Genomic DNA, 16,634 nt, shown 5'->3' on the forward strand with positions numbered 1-16,634 from the left:
AAAAGTGTAATAATTTTTTTATCGTTGAATAAAATTTTAGTAGTGCGGATCACTTGATCCAGTGACTTTGGTGGAAAAGATTCAATGAGAATTCTTTCCTTCTTTCACAAATGGGTTTGAGCGGAAATTTTTTTCTCATCACAAGACTTGTGGGTGATATACAAATGATACGTGTACGGTGCAAATGATTTGAGCAAGAAATTCATTAAATTTGAATAATTAACAATATATATCATTACTTGTAAAACTTTAAAAATTTACTTTGGTATTTATTTAACAAAAAATTTCATGAAAAGAACAAATTCAAAATTCATTTTTATCAATTTTAAATTTCAGGTTTAAAGTGAGTGGTTATAAATCTTTAAAACATTTGGACTAAAAAGTCAAAAAACAATAATTTACTTATTGTCGAAACACAAATAAATAGTCTGACAATAAGTAAGAAAACGAACAATTTGTCACGAACCCATGGGTGACCTCCATCTCCTCTGTTAGTGTGTATGATTGATTTCTGATAAAAGTGGGACCCGATTCGAAAGTGTACTTAACTGTTGGACGTGACACCTTCTTCTGCATCTGCACTTTCATCGAAATTATAATCTGCAAAAACATTTACATAAAAAAAATATTAAAACTAAAAATAAAGAACCAAAAAGATAAAAACCAAATGCCCTCACGCAGGATCGAACTACGGACCTTCAGTTTACAAGACTGACGCTCTACCACTGAGCTATAAGGGCTTCTTGCTCTTGTAATAATAATAATCTTTATTTATTGCGTAAATGTATTTTTGGTTCACATTCCTCTTTCAAATTTTAGTGGGAAGGAAGGGTGTAAACATCATTTATTGATTTATTTTATGCAATATATGGATTTATTTTTTATTCATTGAAATTTGAAAATACGTATTGCTTTATAGAGCTGCAATCAAACGGTTAATTGCTCCGATGGATAAGGTTTTTCTCGTCAACCTTCCCTTTAGTCTGGCTTAGAGGAGTTTACTCTGTCTACGTGGAATGGAAATCAGGATGCAATTAATTTGGCTCCTCAATAGGTGAGAAGAAGTTCCTCCACAAAATACTTTATGACCGAATCATGGAACTTCGTGTTTATGTTCAGAACTGTTCATATTATAAATCAGTCTATAAAGATCTTTCCAAAAAATAAATAAAGTATGAGATCGTTTAATCATCGAATTTTATAAAAAAAAATGGTCGGATAGGGCAAAAGCATTACGAACCGTTTATTTATTTGCTATAGTTGATTTAACTAAACAACCTTGTTTTTTAATTGATTTTTTATGCACAAATGATTTTTTACAAAATGTTTATAATATGAACAATTTAGACTATAAGCACAAAATTTCATAAATCGGTCACAAAGTGTTTTGAGGAAGAACTCCTCAACCTTTGGAGCCAAGCATTCCTCAGTCAAAATTACCACTAGTCCAAAACTTTTTTGAGTCCCATGAATGGATCGTTCTAATCAATGTTCATAGTTCACCGTTCGCAATCAGCCAACTCTTGATCCGGTGATATTTTTCTTCCTAATAATGGAAAAGCTCCAAAGTTCAAATACTCGGCCCAATTGATCGTCTATTGTTGGTAATTATGCACAGAGAGACACTTTCACAACATTCAAAACAATTAATCATAGTTGATTAATTTACACAACCTCCATGAAAAGCAATGACACAAGGGCAGGACTTTTTCCGTAATCCCTCAGTTTTTCCGTTTAATTTTCCATTCCGAAGCAGAACATAATGTGCAGCAGACAATTAATCTGGCCAGCATTATACACCTAAGGATCGGCATGGCCTGCGACTGCATCATCACCGGAGTCATACTCATCTTCACTCAGCTCCTCATCACTTGATTGCTCTTCTCGAGCACCCCCTATGTCTTCTGGCTTTGCATATTTCTCGCAATACTCTGTAAAATACAAAGAATAATCAGCATTATATATACAAACACTGATCCTAAAGCAAAATGACATGGTGAAGTCGGGCACGAGGCCGTTGGGACAATCCAAGTAAAGATGTTGAACGCGGAGATATCATGACTTATATTTGGTGAAGCGAGCCCGTCACCAAATATGTCATAATATTTGAAACCTTGATACATACAGTGTAGGTCTACTGAAGCTATTTCCTATTTGAAAACTCTAAGACCCATGTTCTTAATCCTTGTATCAGATCGGATGCTGATTCTAAAGATTTTAATTTTCTGCAACTCCAATAATTTCAACTGAACCTAGAGACCAACAAAGTATGAAAATTTAAGCTCTTATATGCCAATTCCGAGACATCGGGTCACTTCAGCTCCAGGCATCCATGTGTTACAAGTCAACCAGTGTAAGTGACGGATGTCTAGATTTTTGTATTAGACATCAGAGAACAAATTTCTCCTAAGAATATCTTTAAAAGACTGCTGAAAACAGCCAACTTTGATCCTCAGTGAGATCAATATTTCAGAACCGGCAGAATTGAATTACATTTTCCCCAAAATCTTCACAATTGCAAGCATTTTCCTAGTAGATGAGCAAGTGATTGTAGCCTTAATCCTTCGAAAAAAATTTCTCTAATCCATTTAACTGTAACTTTAGAATAGACAGTAATATCTGATCTCCCGAGTAGAAGATATCTTCCACGCTATAATCATATATATTAAAAAGCTTCAAATATATGTGATGTATAGAAGTTTCAAAAGCATACACTGAAATTCTAAATACAGCTGAAGTTTACTATTTGCACACGACTTAATTTTCTAAAGAATTCAAAGCTTCAAAGAGAACACTAATATTGTCATTTGATACCTGGAGTCCCCTGAAAGATAGATTAAAGAGCCCCCCAAGTCTTAAAACACTGGAACTCAAGTAGATTTGGCCGTCTCAAATATTTCCCACCTAATTTGACTACCAACAACAACCAAGCCTTATCCCACTAAGTGGGGTCGGCTGAATGAATCCTAGAACGCCATTGCGCTCATGCCAAGTCTTCTGTTAGCTCCAAGTACTCTATATATTTTCTTATAGTCTCTTTCAAAATCTTTCTAGGTCTTCCTCTACCCCTTTTGACTACCATACGGTGAAATTTCATAACAATTCAAACCAGTTTAAATGTTCCACCAAACCTACACCAAAAACTATATGTTTAAACATCACAGATTCAGGACCTTCAAACGCTTTCTTAAATGCGACAGTTAGGATTTAGCTTTTTCTATATGTGAACAATGAAAACAAGGAACCAAACGGAAAGTTCAAGCATGTCAGGCAGCCCATATAAGTGACAACCAATATATATTCAATTTACGAAAGCTGCATTACCACCTTTTACTCTTTGATCATAAGCAGTGCGATCATGCATCATCAAAGCAGCAGCCTCTCCATTCAATGGATCTGATGGGTTGGGATATAAAAGAAGTTGGGGCAGAAACACTTCAAACACATTAACCAGGTCTGACATATAGTTAAGAAAGACAGGATGTAAATTTCTCATTTCGTCAAGGTAGCAGCACTAGTTATAATAGGATAACTACAAAGTATAAATGAAAGTAAAAGGTTTTGGTCTCCGGATAAACCATATCAATTTTACAGGTACAAGAAAACATGTATAGGCCTACCAAACATGGGGCTCCAAGTTTGGTTGATAACATCTAAACAAACAGATCCCGACCTGGAACTCAAAAAAGCACCATTAGCCAGACGTAAGTACAAGATTTACACTGTGTTCAAGTTTTACAAACAATGCCACATTATTTAAAAGAACATAAGATACAATTAAATGCCAAAGTAGTGAATTTTTGGCATCGTTCAACTCACATTTCATCAACATTTGGGTGGTAGATTTTGTTGACAAAGCCAATAGACGGAGATTTGTAAGGATAAGCATCCAGTAGCTCCACCCTTATTCTCCAGACACCTCCCTGATACAGACCTGCCACATTCCGTTCAAAAAAGGGAAAAAAAGAAAAGAAAAAATCCCACCTTTCATTCAATATCCATATTACCCAGAAGCAAAAGTACCCATAAACTTCCTCCTGTTGAAGAAAAACAGTAAACAAAAAACTTGCAGCCCACTTATCCACAAGCAGTAAAGCAAAATCCATGTCGAAATTCTAAAATCACATACTAGTTACATTGATGCAATTCTAAAACCACTCTAATCTATAGCCAAATCAGTTAACTTAGAAAAGTTTAAGTAAATTCCCACTACTAATAATTCCAAAACCCAAAAAAACTTGCACATGATCAACACAAAAGAACACATCTTTACGTAAAATGGATAAAACCCACCAAAGATATCATAAAAAATAGCTGAAATATAAATAAGAACACACAAAGATTAAAAAAAATAAATGAAAAATCATGTTCTGGGTTCGGATGATTTACTCTCTTTGGGGCCATTGAAATCCACATAGAACTCTTGCATGGTTCGAATCTTTTTCCTCCAAGGGATAGCTGCAGCTTTCATACTTGGAACCTGCACTAGCAGCCACTCTTTCTACACCACCAATTTATGCGCTCCAACCATTATGATCTCAGATAATCAGCTGAGGAAGATGACAAGACGGTGCAAGACAACGCAGCTGTTGTCCCATGAGTTCCAAGCCACCTTCCGCATGTGCCATCAATGGAAGTTTTGTAGCAATTTGAGACCTGTGGAGACCGAGTCAAGCAAAGCAGACTTTCGATGCGTTCCTGGGTTCTTCGTCGGTTTGGCAGCCTCAGCCTTGCAGATCACCATATAAAGAAAAAAAAATAATAAAATAAAATAAAAGAGAATGATGATGGACGGCATCAAGTGAAAAAAAAAAAAAAAAAGTAGCAATGATGATGTTGGGAAGCAATGATGAAGATAAAGAATAAAAAAAAATAATAAAATAAAATAAAAGGGAATGATGATGGACGGCATCAAGTGAAAAAAAAAAAAAAGAGGTAGCAATGATGATGTTGGGAAGCAATGATGAAGGTAAAGAATAAAAAAAAAATAATAAAATAAAATAAAAGGGAATGATGATGGACGGCATCAAGTGAAAAAAAAAGAAAAAAAAAAGAGGTAGCAATGATGATGTTGGGAAGCAATGATGAAGGTAAAGAATAAATAAAATAAAATAAAATAAAATAAAAGGGAATGATGATGGACGGCATCAAGTGAAAAAAAAAAAAAAAAAAAAAGAGGTAGCAATGATGATGTTGGGAAGCAATGATGAAGGTAAAGAATAAAAAAAAATAATAAAATAAAATAAAAGGGAATGATGATGGACGGCATCAAGTGAAAAAAAAAGAAAAGAGGTAGCAATGATGATATTGGGAAGCAATGATGAAAGTAAAGAATAAAAAAAAGAGGTAGCAATGATGATGTTGGGAAGCATCTTTCGAAGACAGCACCAGCTGCCAATTGTTTAAATTAGCAAATTCGAAGATGTAAGGTAGTGAGCAAATGCAGTGACCATGCAGTGCCCTATATGTGTGTGTGTGTGTACAAGTTGTGGAATTAAAAGTAAAGAAAGTAATTAAGGCCATCATTCATGTGTGGACATATTTGTTATATACAAGTTGTAATTTTGTAGAGTTTGAAACTCACACGGTGGCAGGCGCACCGAGAGCAATTATTAACAAAAAAAAAAAAAAAAAAAAAAAAAAAAAGGGACACGCTAGTCTGGAAAGAAGAAGAAATGGTGGAATCTTGGTGGATCAGCACTACCGAAAGCTAAGAAAAGAAAAAAATAATAAAAAATGGATCTTGGTGCACCGGCACCATGTGAAATATATATATATATATATATATATATATATATATGCTCTATTATATTTAGCACAATACACTGAATAAAATAAAGCACGTCCATTGATCTTCGAGAGATTACAAGTGCGTAGAAAAAAAAAAAAGAAAAAAAAAAAAAAGAAATATGGAGCTTTCACAAAGGTTATTTACGTGAAGCCCCACTACTTGGCAAAACTCCAGGAGCGGGAGGCATCGAAGATAGATCATTCAAGGCCTCAATGCTTGGTGGAACGCTAGATGACGCAGAAAAAAGGTGCCTCTGGAAGAAAGCCGCAAACCTTTGACGGTCACTTTGAATTCGACCTTCAGATTCTTGCAGCTCATTAAGCTTCCTCTTCATGCTCGTCGAATAATTATTTGCAAGCACGTGCAAACCTCTATTCTCGCGCTTAAGCTGTTGGATCTCTTTTTAAGATTTTCCACCTCCACCATCAATGATTCAATTTGACGAGATCGAGCAAGTAGGCGTTGGCCCATGTTGGACACGGAGCCCGCACACTGAACACTGAGAGCTAGGGACTCTTGAACGGCCAACTCATCGGACCGTCCTGAAAGCAGCCTACTATCTCTAGGAGTGAGGAGGTTCCTAGCTACTATTGTAGCTGTTGTTGCATCCTTGATCACGGAGTCTTCACCTGTAAGAGGGCCACTAGAAGATAAGAAAGACGGGCGCCATACATTACCCTGACGCGGCGCACCCGTATCACTGCTGAGACTCAAATCTAAGCAAATGTTAGATGGGTTAGCCATTTTCAAAGATGTTAAAAGAGAAGGGTTGGATGAAGTAAAATCTCAAAGGGCCGTTAAAACAAAATACACCGGAGACGATTTTCACGAATGGACAATTTTCAAAGTGTGCATGTTGGAGGTGATCGATACCTCTATAAAAGAAGAGGCGACACAACCACCGATTCAAAAAAAATTGAAGAGACACCACTCTTCAAATCTTAAAAGCCAGATTTTCCTGCGTAAAGTTCGACAACGCTCTTCAAACACAATCTCGGCTTTTCACATAACACGTGCAACTTTGTAAAAGATCTCTGACAAAGTTGAAAACACGTGGAGGTCATTATCCCAACTACCACACAATTTTTGCCTCTATAAAAAAAGGAGGAACAGGGTTATTCATTCAGAAATCGAAGAGGCGCTTGATCAGAAGTCAAAGAGGCGTTTGTTCAGAAATCAAAGAGACGCTTGCTCAAAAATCGAAGAAGCATTTGTTCAGAAATCGAAGAGACGCTTGCTCAAAAATCGAAGAAGCGTTTGTTCAGAAATCAAAGAGGTAACACCCTCCGAACCTCAAAAGCTGGGCCGCTTATTCAAGGATCGAAGAGTCATCACTCTTTAAATTTCAAAAAGCCGGATTTGCTGGATCAGAACTTGTCAGTACCTTTCACATGTAACCTCAACTTTGCAGACATTACAAGCAACTTTGTCAAAGATTTCTGACAAAGTTGAGAACGCGTGAATCTTACTCTTTCAATTACCCAACAGTTGTCGACAATGGTAAAGGAACAATACCACCACTTGCTATTGGGAAATCCCTATATATGTCGACCTTCATCTTTTATGGCAAGGCAGACCTGCAAAAAATGCCCAACTCTGCTTCACCTCTGAGGGCGCACTCCCAGCAAAGCCTCTCGAAATACTCAATTTTTTTTTCTTCTCCAAAGAAGATACCAGATGCCTGGAGTACAGATAAGGCAGGAGAAAACGGTAAATCGAAGCATGTGGAGACAAGCACAACAAATATATGTGCTGATTCATTCGCTGCTTCTTTAAAAGCAAAAGTATCTCATATCATCAAGGGCGAAAGCAAAGGTATCTCATATCATGCTTTTTCCCTGTCTTTTCCTTTGTCCTTGTTCTTACTCGCATGGCAAAGAGAAAGAGAGCAATCAGCCGGCACTTGGAGTCAGTCTTCCGATTTGGAACCGACTACCTGGAACCTTTGCATGGTTACTTACTTAGCGTTGCTCTCGAGTAGTCATCTTCAACGGTTGATACACTTCCAGAAAAGGGACCACATCTGCTTGGAGAACAGCTAAGACGAGTGACAATAAAACATCAATCTTGTGGATCGTCAGCAAACGCAACAACTGCATATGCTGAGTCATCCTCTAACCCTCTTCAAATATGAATTGGAAAGATTGAACAAAGAAACAGGTCATCACCTCCACCTCGTGCTTGCCTGCCATGTGTCTGAATCCTGAAACCGCTCATGTTCCTATTTTCACTCAAGATTAAGCCTCAATGACCCTTGAAGAAATCACAAGTCCGATTCAAAATCAAGTGTTCACCACCCTTGAATCAAATTCAACCCCAGATAAAAGGAGTAAGTTCAGACATTCGGAGGAGACCAAAAGAATCCTCCAGCCCAGTTCAAGATTAAGCCTGTGGAAAATCAACGATTGGAGGAAACCAGAACATCTTCCAGTCGAACTCAAGATCAAGCCTCGATGGCCCTTGAAGAAATTTGCAGCCCAATTCAAGATTAAGCCTTGACGGCCCTTGGGTTGACATCTACATTAAGGGACTTCAAAATGCATCTTCTACACGTGACAAGCACATGTCTACGACGCGCCTTGAAGTGGGGGCATTTGTAGACGTCAAAATTCCGGTGAAATGAATGTTGACCAATAATTAAAATTTCAACGCTCACGTGCCACATAAATTTTACATGTAGCGTGTGACTCAACGAAAAATCGAAATAAATTGGAAAGGTCATCAAATATGACACGTGTCAATACCTGGCAGAAATGATTTATTTTATCTGATTATTTAAATCCAAAAATCAAGTTTTGGAATTCTATAAATAGGAAGCCAAGGCATTCATTTTGGGGGAGGAAGAAAGAAAATAGGGAATTTACATCACACCAAAACCTTGAAGCCTTGAAACTCTAAAGCTCTCAAGCAAATCCCGAAGGATCAAGAAAACACTCTTCGTTCTTCGTCAAATCCTCCTTCAAGGTCAAGCCTCGATGACCCTTGAAGAACTTCCACCGACTCAAGATCAAGCCCCGACGGCCCCTTGAAGAAAATATTCATCATTCATCATCCGTTCATCCCAGCGTCGGAGAGTAGGGATAAGCTGTTGATCCAAAGGGCCGTCGGGGCTTGATCTAGGGATGAAGAATTGATGAATGGATCTTCAAGGGACGTTAGGCTTGATCTTGAAGAATGGGTGTATAGGTTTGTTGAGATTTTTGATCCAAAGGGTCGTTGGGGAAGAAGAAAAAATTGAGTATTTCGAGAGGCTTTGCTGGGAGTGCGCCCTCAGAGTTGAGGCAAAGTTGGACATTTTTTTGCAGATCTGCCTTGCCATGAAAGATGAAGGTCGACATATATAGGGATTTCCCAATAGCAAGTGGTGGTATTGTTCCTTTACCATTGTCGACAACTGTTGGGTAATTAAAACAGTAAGATTCACGCGTTCTCAACTTTGTCATAAATCTTTGACAAAGTTGCTTGTAATGTCTGCAAAGTTGAGGTTACATGTGAAAGGTACTTACAAGTTCTGATTCAGCAAATCCGGCTTTTTGAAATTCAAAGAGTGATGACTCTTCGATTCTTGAATAAGCAGGCCAGCTTTTGAGGTTCGGAGGGTTTTACCTCTTTGATTTCTGAACAAACGCTTCTTCGATTTTTGAGCAAGCGTCTCTTCGATTTCTGAACAAACGCTTCTTCGATTTTTGAGCAAGCGTCTCTTCGATTTCTGAACAAACGCCTCTTTGATTTCTGAGTAAGCGCCTCTTCGATTTCTGAATGAACAACCCTGTTCCTCCTTCTTTTTTTATAGAGGCAAAAATAAAAGGGATAATAACCTCCACGTGTTTTTCACTTTGTCAGAGATCTTTGACAAAGTTGCACGTGTTATCTAAAAAGCCGAGATTGTGTCTGAAGAGCGTTGCCGAACTTTACGCAGGAAAATCCGGCTTTTAAGATTTGAAGAGTTGTGTCTCTTCAAATTTTTTTGAATCGGTGGTTGTGTCGCCTCTTCTTTTATAGAGGTATCGATCACCTCCAACATGCACACTTTGAAGATTGCCCATTCGTGAAAATCGTCTCCGGTGTATTTTGTTTTAACGGCCCTTTGAGATTTTACTCCATCCAACCCTTCTCTTTTAACACCTTTGAAAATGGCTAACCCATCTAACATTTGCTTAGATTTGAGTCTCAGCAGTGATACGAGTGCGCCGCGTCAGGGTAATGTATGGCGCCCGTCTTTCTTATCTTCTAGTGGCCCTCTTACAGGTGAAGACTCCGTGATCAAGGATGCAACAACAGCTACAATAGTAGCTAGGAACCTCCTCACTCCTAGAGATAGTAGGCTGCTTTCAGGACGGTCCGATGAGTTGGCCGTTCAAGAGTCCCTAGCTCTCAGTGTTCAGTGTGCGGGCTCCGTGTCCAACATGAGTCAATGCCTACTTGCTCGATCCCGTCAAGTTGAATCATTGATGGCGGAAGTGGAAAATCTTAAACAAGAGATCCAACAGCTTAAGCGCGAGAATAGAGGTTTGCACGTGCTTGCAAATAATTATTCGACGAGCATGAAGAGGAAGCTTGATGAGCTGCAAGAATCTGAAGGTCGAATTCAAAGTGACCGTCAAAGGCTTGCGGCTTTCTTCCAGAGACACTTTTTTTCTGCGTCATCTAGCGTTCCACCAAGTATTGAGGCCTTGAATGATCTATCTTCGATGCCTCCCGCTCCTGGAGTTTTGCCAAGTAGTGGGGCTTCACGTGAATAACCTTTGTGAAAGCTCCATCTTTTTTTTTTTTTTTTTTTTTCCTACGCACTTGTAATTTCTCGAAAATCAATGGACGTGCTTTATTTTATTCAGTGTATTGTGCTAAATATAATAGAGCATATATATATATATATATATATATATATATATATATATATATTTCACATGGTGCTGGTGCACCAAGATCCCTTTTTTATTATTTTTTTCTTTTCTTTGCTTTCGGTGGTGCTGATCTACCAAGATTCCACCATTTCTTCTTCTTTCCAGACTAGCGTGCCACCTTTTTTTTTTTTTTTTTTTTTTTTTTTTTTAATAATTGCTCTCGGTGCGCCAGGCACTGTGTGAGTTTCAAACTCTACAAAATTACAACTTGTATATAACAAATATGTCCACACATGAATGATGACCTTCATTACTTTCTTTACTTTTAATTCCACAACTTGTACACACACACACACACACATATAGGGCACTGCATGATCACTGCATTTGCTCACTGCCTTGTATCTTCCAATTTGCTAATTTAAACAATTGGCAGCTGGTGCTGTCTTTGAAAGATGCTTCCCAACATCATCATTGCTACCTCTTTGTTTTTTTTTTTTTTCACTTGATGCCGTTCATCATTATTCCCTTTTATTTTATTTTATTATTTTTTTTATTCTTTACCTTCATCATTGCTTCCCAACATCATCATTGCTACCTCTTCTTTTTTTTTTTTTTCACTTGATGCCGTCCATCATTATTCCCTTTTATTTTATTTTATTATTTTTTTTATTCTATACCTTCATCATTGCTTCCCAACATCATCATTGCTACCTCTTCTTTTTTTTTTTTTTTTTTTTTTTTTTTTTCACTTGATGCCGTGCATGATCATTCCCTTTTATTTTATTTTATTATTTACCTTCATCTACCTCTTTTTTTTTTTTTTTTTTTTTCACTCGATGCCGTCTATCATCATTCCCTTTTATTTTATTTTATTATTATTTTTTTTCTTTATATGGTGATCTGCAAGGCTGAGGCTGCCAAACCGACGGAGAACCCAGGAACGCATCGAAAGTCTTCTTTGCTTGACTCGGTCTCCACGGGTCTCAAATTGCTACAAAACTTCCATTGATGGCACATGCGGAAGGTGGCTTGGAACTCATGGGACAACAGCTGCGTTGTCTTGCACCATCTTGTCATCTTCCTCAGCTGATTATCTGAGGTCATAATGGTTGGAGCGCATAAATTGGTGGTGTAGAAAGAGTGGCTGCTAGTGCAGGTTCCAAGTATGAAAGCTGCAGCTATCCCTTGGAGGAAAAAGATTCGAACCATGCTCGTTCTTGCCGAAGTGGCGATGTGCAAAAGATTGCAGCGGGGTTTTGCTGTGTAGTTTCTTTGGTCACAGTTTTCACTCGGTGGTGACGTTGCCGTGTCTCTTGCCGCTGCTTGGAGCTTGTTGCAGTGCGTTACTTTTACCGTGTGGGGTTATGCAAAAGGCTGCAGCGAGTTTATGCTGTGTAGTGCCTTTTGATCATAATTTTCCTCGGTGGTGACGTTGTCGTGCCTCTTACCGCTGCTTGGAGCTTGTTGCAGTCGTCACTTTTACCGTGTGGGGTTGTGCAAAAGACTGCAGCGAGTTTATGCTGTGTAGTGCCAAGTTTTGTGGCTGATTTTGCTTTGTTGCGGTCATGGTATTTTTCAAATGTTTTAAGAGCAACACCATCACCATTCTCGCGAAGGAAAGTGATTCACAAGATAGGGGAACAACGCTGAAGATTTACGCCCCATTGATTGGCCTTAAGGCGCTTGCTCTTCCTACAAAAGACAACTCCATGCATATTAAGTCGTGGTCTTTTGAAGTATCTTGGAAGGTGACAGACTTTGTTCGATCAAATACGGAGAAGAAGACGTGCACACTGAGGATTCTTATCTTGAACCCTTCGCACCATGCTCGTGACAATCATCCGGCTTCGTTTAAGCTTCTCGATGATCACATCCGCAGCGGAGCTATGGCTTGGAATGATGTCTTGTCGACTACCGGAGAAGCTGTTTTTGCTGAGTCTTATTGGGAATGGCTTGAAGATGTCTTGGGCCGATCTAAACATGTGCTTACTAGCATGGGCATTTACCATGCCGTGTACGCATCTTTGTTTAGTTATGATCTCCATCATTCTGTCCTTTATGCGTTCTTCGAGCATTGGTGTTCAGCGACTAACACGCTTCATACAGCTCAAGGAGAGATGTCAATTTCACTTTAGGATCTCCACAAGATAGGGGGATTGCCAATCCAAGGTAAGTTTTATGACGAGGTCGTTCCTAGTGCGGAGGAACTTTCTCTCTACAATAACCGAGGATTGCCTACGAGTTGTCGCTGTTTATTTTAGGCATATCACAAGCTTTCCCAAGATGCTCGAGGTAAATCAGGCGTGAAGATTTCTTCATGGATCCACTTCTGGTATTGGGAGGACACAAGGTACAAGAAGTCCTCGAAGGGAAGAAGTTGCAACAAAACCACTAAGCCAAAGGGAGACTCATATCCGTCTGGTGCCATTGGTTCAGCTAGGCGCCGTTCCCCTGCCGAGTTGAAAGCGTTTGAGGACCTTGGCATAGCATCAGAGCATGTGGAAGAATCTTACCTAGCTGCTTTCTTAGCTTGTTGGCTTTGTAAGTTTGTTTTTCCAATCGGCGACGTCAACTTTGTTCGTCCTGGGGTTTTCAAAGTTGCTAGCAAGATGGCTGCAGGTGAATCTTTCAGTCTTGCTATCCCGGTTTTGGCCAATATTTATAACGGCTTGAGTGTTGTTTCGAACTCGGCAAACACTGAAGATCGTGTTGCGGTTCTTCCCTACCACTATGTGTATGGTTGGTTGGGTGAGTACTTCGGTACTCATTTTTTTTTCTTCAACTCTAAACAAGTCAGGGCCTTTGATGACGAAGTATTCTGGCGTGCTTTCTTCGAAGAGCCTCGATGATTCCCAGGCGCAAACACTGTTTAGAAGCTGCGAAGGCTTGAAGATGGACTATCTGGCGAGAGTTGGCTCGGTGCGGCGAGGCATCATGGACGATTCGCATCTTCGATTCTCAGACTTATCTTACCTTATAAGTCTTCGCTCAGGGTATGTTTCTTTGCGGCAAGAAGATCGATGCATTGTTCAGCCGTATAGTCCCCACCGTTTCAGCAGGCAATTTGGTTTTGTCCAACATGTGCCAGGCAAGCTGAAGGAAAAAAACCAATTAGACTCCTTGCAAGCCGTGTATATGCATTGGGAGTCTTGTACCCGTGCATGTACAAATGTTTCTGTCACCCTGCCGGCCAAAGACGAGTTCAAGAGTAGTCCAGTAACCCGTGCTTACATAAGTTGGTGGTCAAAGGTATATTATGAGAATTTGGGGATGGCAAGTGGTACCAATTCTTCTCATTCACACCTTAATGTATTGAAGGAGGGGTGTTCTGTGGTTCCTACACAACTGATATCTTTTGATTGTGCGAGTGCTGTTACTTTGCAAGATAGACCAGTGGTTTTAGTCCCTCAATGCCCACGCTTGTCTTCTCAACATCTGGATGTATCTGAAGAGGCTGGTGATGAAGTTGATTTGCACGAAGATGGACTTGTTTTGCGGCAGGGTCAACAAGTTTTAAACAAGCGACGTCTTGAAGGCGCTCATGCCGATAGCGATGTCAATTTTCGTCATAAGAAGAAAGAAGTGTTTAGGCTCCCTCAACTCGATGACAGTGTGTCGTTTGAGAAAGACGTATGCATCTTCTTCTCTCTTATGACTTCTTCCGCTTTCATTGTTCTAGCTTTTGTTTCTAACAGCTTTCTTTGTTTTCTTTAGGTTGGCCCTTCTTGTTCTTTTGACTTGGCGACCACATGTATTTATTCTTATACAGAGATGCTATTTGGAGACGACCTACCTACAGGCGAGGAGATTGGGGATCCACCTGGTACAGAGCTTATCCCAAGTTCGTCAAGTTTCCCAAGTTTGCCGTGTGTAGGTGGAGGCATGCAAGATCTCGTCATGCGTTCTATACCTTTGTCAGCTAGCTCTGAGATCTCTCTGAGAGGGCCAAACCTTAGTGGTACTAAGCAGCTTATTCATCGCATCAATCTTCGTGCGGCAATGGATATCAAGAGCCATATTGAGGGGAGGATTTCAAAATGCCCGTCGGAGGACCTTGCGTTGCTTAAGAAGGACTTGTCGAAACTTATTTCGGCAATCGCGTCTCAAATATTTCCCACCTAATTTAACTACCAACAACAACCAAGCCTTATCCCACTAAGTGGGGTCGGCTGAATGAATCCTAGAATGCCATTGCGCTCATGCCAAGTCTTCCGTTAGCTCCAAGTACTCTATATATTTTCTTATAGTCTCTTTCAAAATCTTTGTAGGTCTTCCTCTACCCCTTTTGACTACCAAACGGTGAAATTTCATAACAATTCAAACCAGTTTAAACGTTCCACCAAACCTACACCAAAAACTATATGTTTAAACATCACAGATTCAGGACCTTCAAACACTTTCTTAAATGCGACAGTTAGGATTTAGCTTTTTCTATATGTGAACAATGAAAACAAGGAACCAAACGGAAAGTTCAAGCATGTCAGGCAGCCCATATAAGCGACAACCAATATATATTCAATTTACGAAAGCTGCATACCACCTTTTACTCTTTGATCATAAGCAGTGCGATCATGCATCATCAAAGCAGCAGCCTCTCCATTCAATGGATCTGATGGGTTGGGATATAAAAGAAGTTGGGGCAGAAACACTTCAAACACATTAACCAGGTCTGACATATAGTTAAGAAAGACAGGATGTAAATTTCTCATTTCGTCAAGGTAGCAGCACTAGTTATAATAGGATAACTACAAAGTATAAATGAAAGTAAAAGGTTTTGGTCTCCGGATAAACCATATCAATTTTACAGGAACAAGAAAACATGTATAGGCCTACCAAACATGGGGCTCCAAGTTTGGTTGATAACATCTAAACAAACAGATCCCGACCTGGAACTCAAAAAAGCACCATTAGCCAGACGTAAGTACAAGATTTACACTGTGTTCAAGTTTTACAAACAATGCCACATTATTTAAAAGAACATACGATACAATTAAATGCCAAAGTAGTGAATTTTTGGCATTGTTCAACTCACATTTCATCAACATTTGGGTGGTAGATTTTGTTGACAAAGCCAATTGACGGAGATTTGTAAGGATAAGCATCCAGTAGCTCCACCCTTATTCTCCAGACACCTCCCTGATACAGACCTGCCACATTCCGTTCAAAAAAGGGAAAAAAAGAAAAGAAAAAATCCCACCCTTCATTCAATATCCATATTACCCAGAAGCAAAAGTACCCATAAACTTCCTCCTGTTGAAGAAAAACAGTAAACAAAAAACTTGCAGCCCACTTATGCACAAGCAGTAAAGCAAAATCCATGTCGAAATTCTAAAATCACATACTAGTTACATTGATGCAATTCTAAAACCACTCTAATCTATAGCCAAATCAGTTAATTTAGAAAAGTTTAAGTAAATTCCCACTACTAATAATTCCAAAACCCAAAAAAACTTGCACATGATCAACACAAAAGAACACATCTTTACGTAAAATGGATAAAACCCACCAAAGATATCATAAGAAATAACTGAAATATAAATAAGAACACACAAAGATTAAAAAAAAAAAAATGAAAATTCATGTTCTGGGTTCGGATGATTTACTCTCTTTGGGGCCATTGAAATCCACATAGAACTCTTGCATGCCGTCATTGATCATCTCCACCTTGTAATCACTCATCATCCTGGTTCATACCACCCAAAACAAAACAGAACAAACTTGAAATTAAACGGTCAAAATTAGAAATAAATATAAAAAAATATTAATGTTTATATAAATTTGAGAACTTGTACAGTTTCATCAAATCCATCTCACGGCGTTTGCTTGGGGAAGACATTTTTTGCGGCTCAGCTGGGGTTTTTAGGGTTGGAGATAGAGGCTGAGGGAGATTCTGAGAGAGCTTTCTGCAACAACAAAAATAAATTCGGACAAACAATCAGAGAAATACGATTGGAATGTATATGTACGTGTTCACAAAAGTCGCCTGCTTTGCAATA

The 16,634-nt window shown here is 39.0% G+C and overlaps 1 protein-coding gene and 1 non-coding gene across 4 annotated transcripts; both read right to left on the minus strand.

Moving 5' to 3' along the window:
• Positions 1-668: 668 nt before the first annotated feature.
• Positions 669-740, minus strand: TRNAT-UGU (transfer RNA threonine (anticodon UGU)). Its single transcript has one exon. It is a non-coding gene; the product is annotated as a tRNA-Thr (tRNA).
• Positions 741-1,567: 827 nt separating this feature from the next.
• Positions 1,568-16,634, minus strand: LOC137713573 (ubiquitin-conjugating enzyme E2-23 kDa-like). 3 transcript variants are annotated; one of them, XM_068452886.1, is made up of 9 exons: positions 16,431-16,634; positions 16,242-16,321; positions 15,671-15,785; positions 15,472-15,524; positions 15,179-15,307; positions 3,820-3,934; positions 3,621-3,673; positions 3,328-3,396; positions 1,568-1,931 (listed from the first exon to the last, which is right to left on the minus strand). In XM_068452886.1, exons 1-9 carry the CDS (start codon positions 16,472-16,474, stop codon positions 1,801-1,803), a joined length of 789 nt encoding a protein of 262 aa, XP_068308987.1. In that variant the 5' UTR covers positions 16,475-16,634; the 3' UTR covers positions 1,568-1,800. The 3 variants fall into 3 exon arrangements, with proteins under 3 accessions (XP_068308987.1, XP_068308986.1, XP_068308988.1); XM_068452885.1 differs by having other exon boundaries at positions 3,328-3,456; positions 16,431-16,629; XM_068452887.1 differs by lacking the exons at positions 15,179-15,307; positions 15,472-15,524; positions 15,671-15,785; positions 16,242-16,321; positions 16,431-16,634 and adding an exon at positions 4,390-4,429 and having other exon boundaries at positions 3,328-3,456.

The sequence above is a fragment of the Pyrus communis genome, chromosome 13, assembly GCF_963583255.1.
Source record: "Pyrus communis chromosome 13, drPyrComm1.1, whole genome shotgun sequence".
Classification (NCBI taxonomy): Eukaryota; Viridiplantae; Streptophyta; class Magnoliopsida; order Rosales; family Rosaceae; genus Pyrus; species Pyrus communis.

Excerpts from the sequence above, each read along its gene's own strand:
- LOC137713573 (XM_068452885.1), bottom strand. The coding sequence starts at position 16,474 with ATGTCTTCCCCAAGCAAACGCCGTGAGATGGATTTGATGAAACT. Across the intron at positions 15,525-15,670 it reads CACCCAAATGTTGATGAAAT|GTCGGGATCTGTTTGTTTAG; the intron begins GTGAGTTGAACA and ends TTTGAGTTCCAG. Across the intron at positions 3,457-3,620 it reads AACTTGGAGCCCCATGTTTG|ACCTGGTTAATGTGTTTGAA; the intron begins GTAGGCCTATAC and ends ACTATATGTCAG.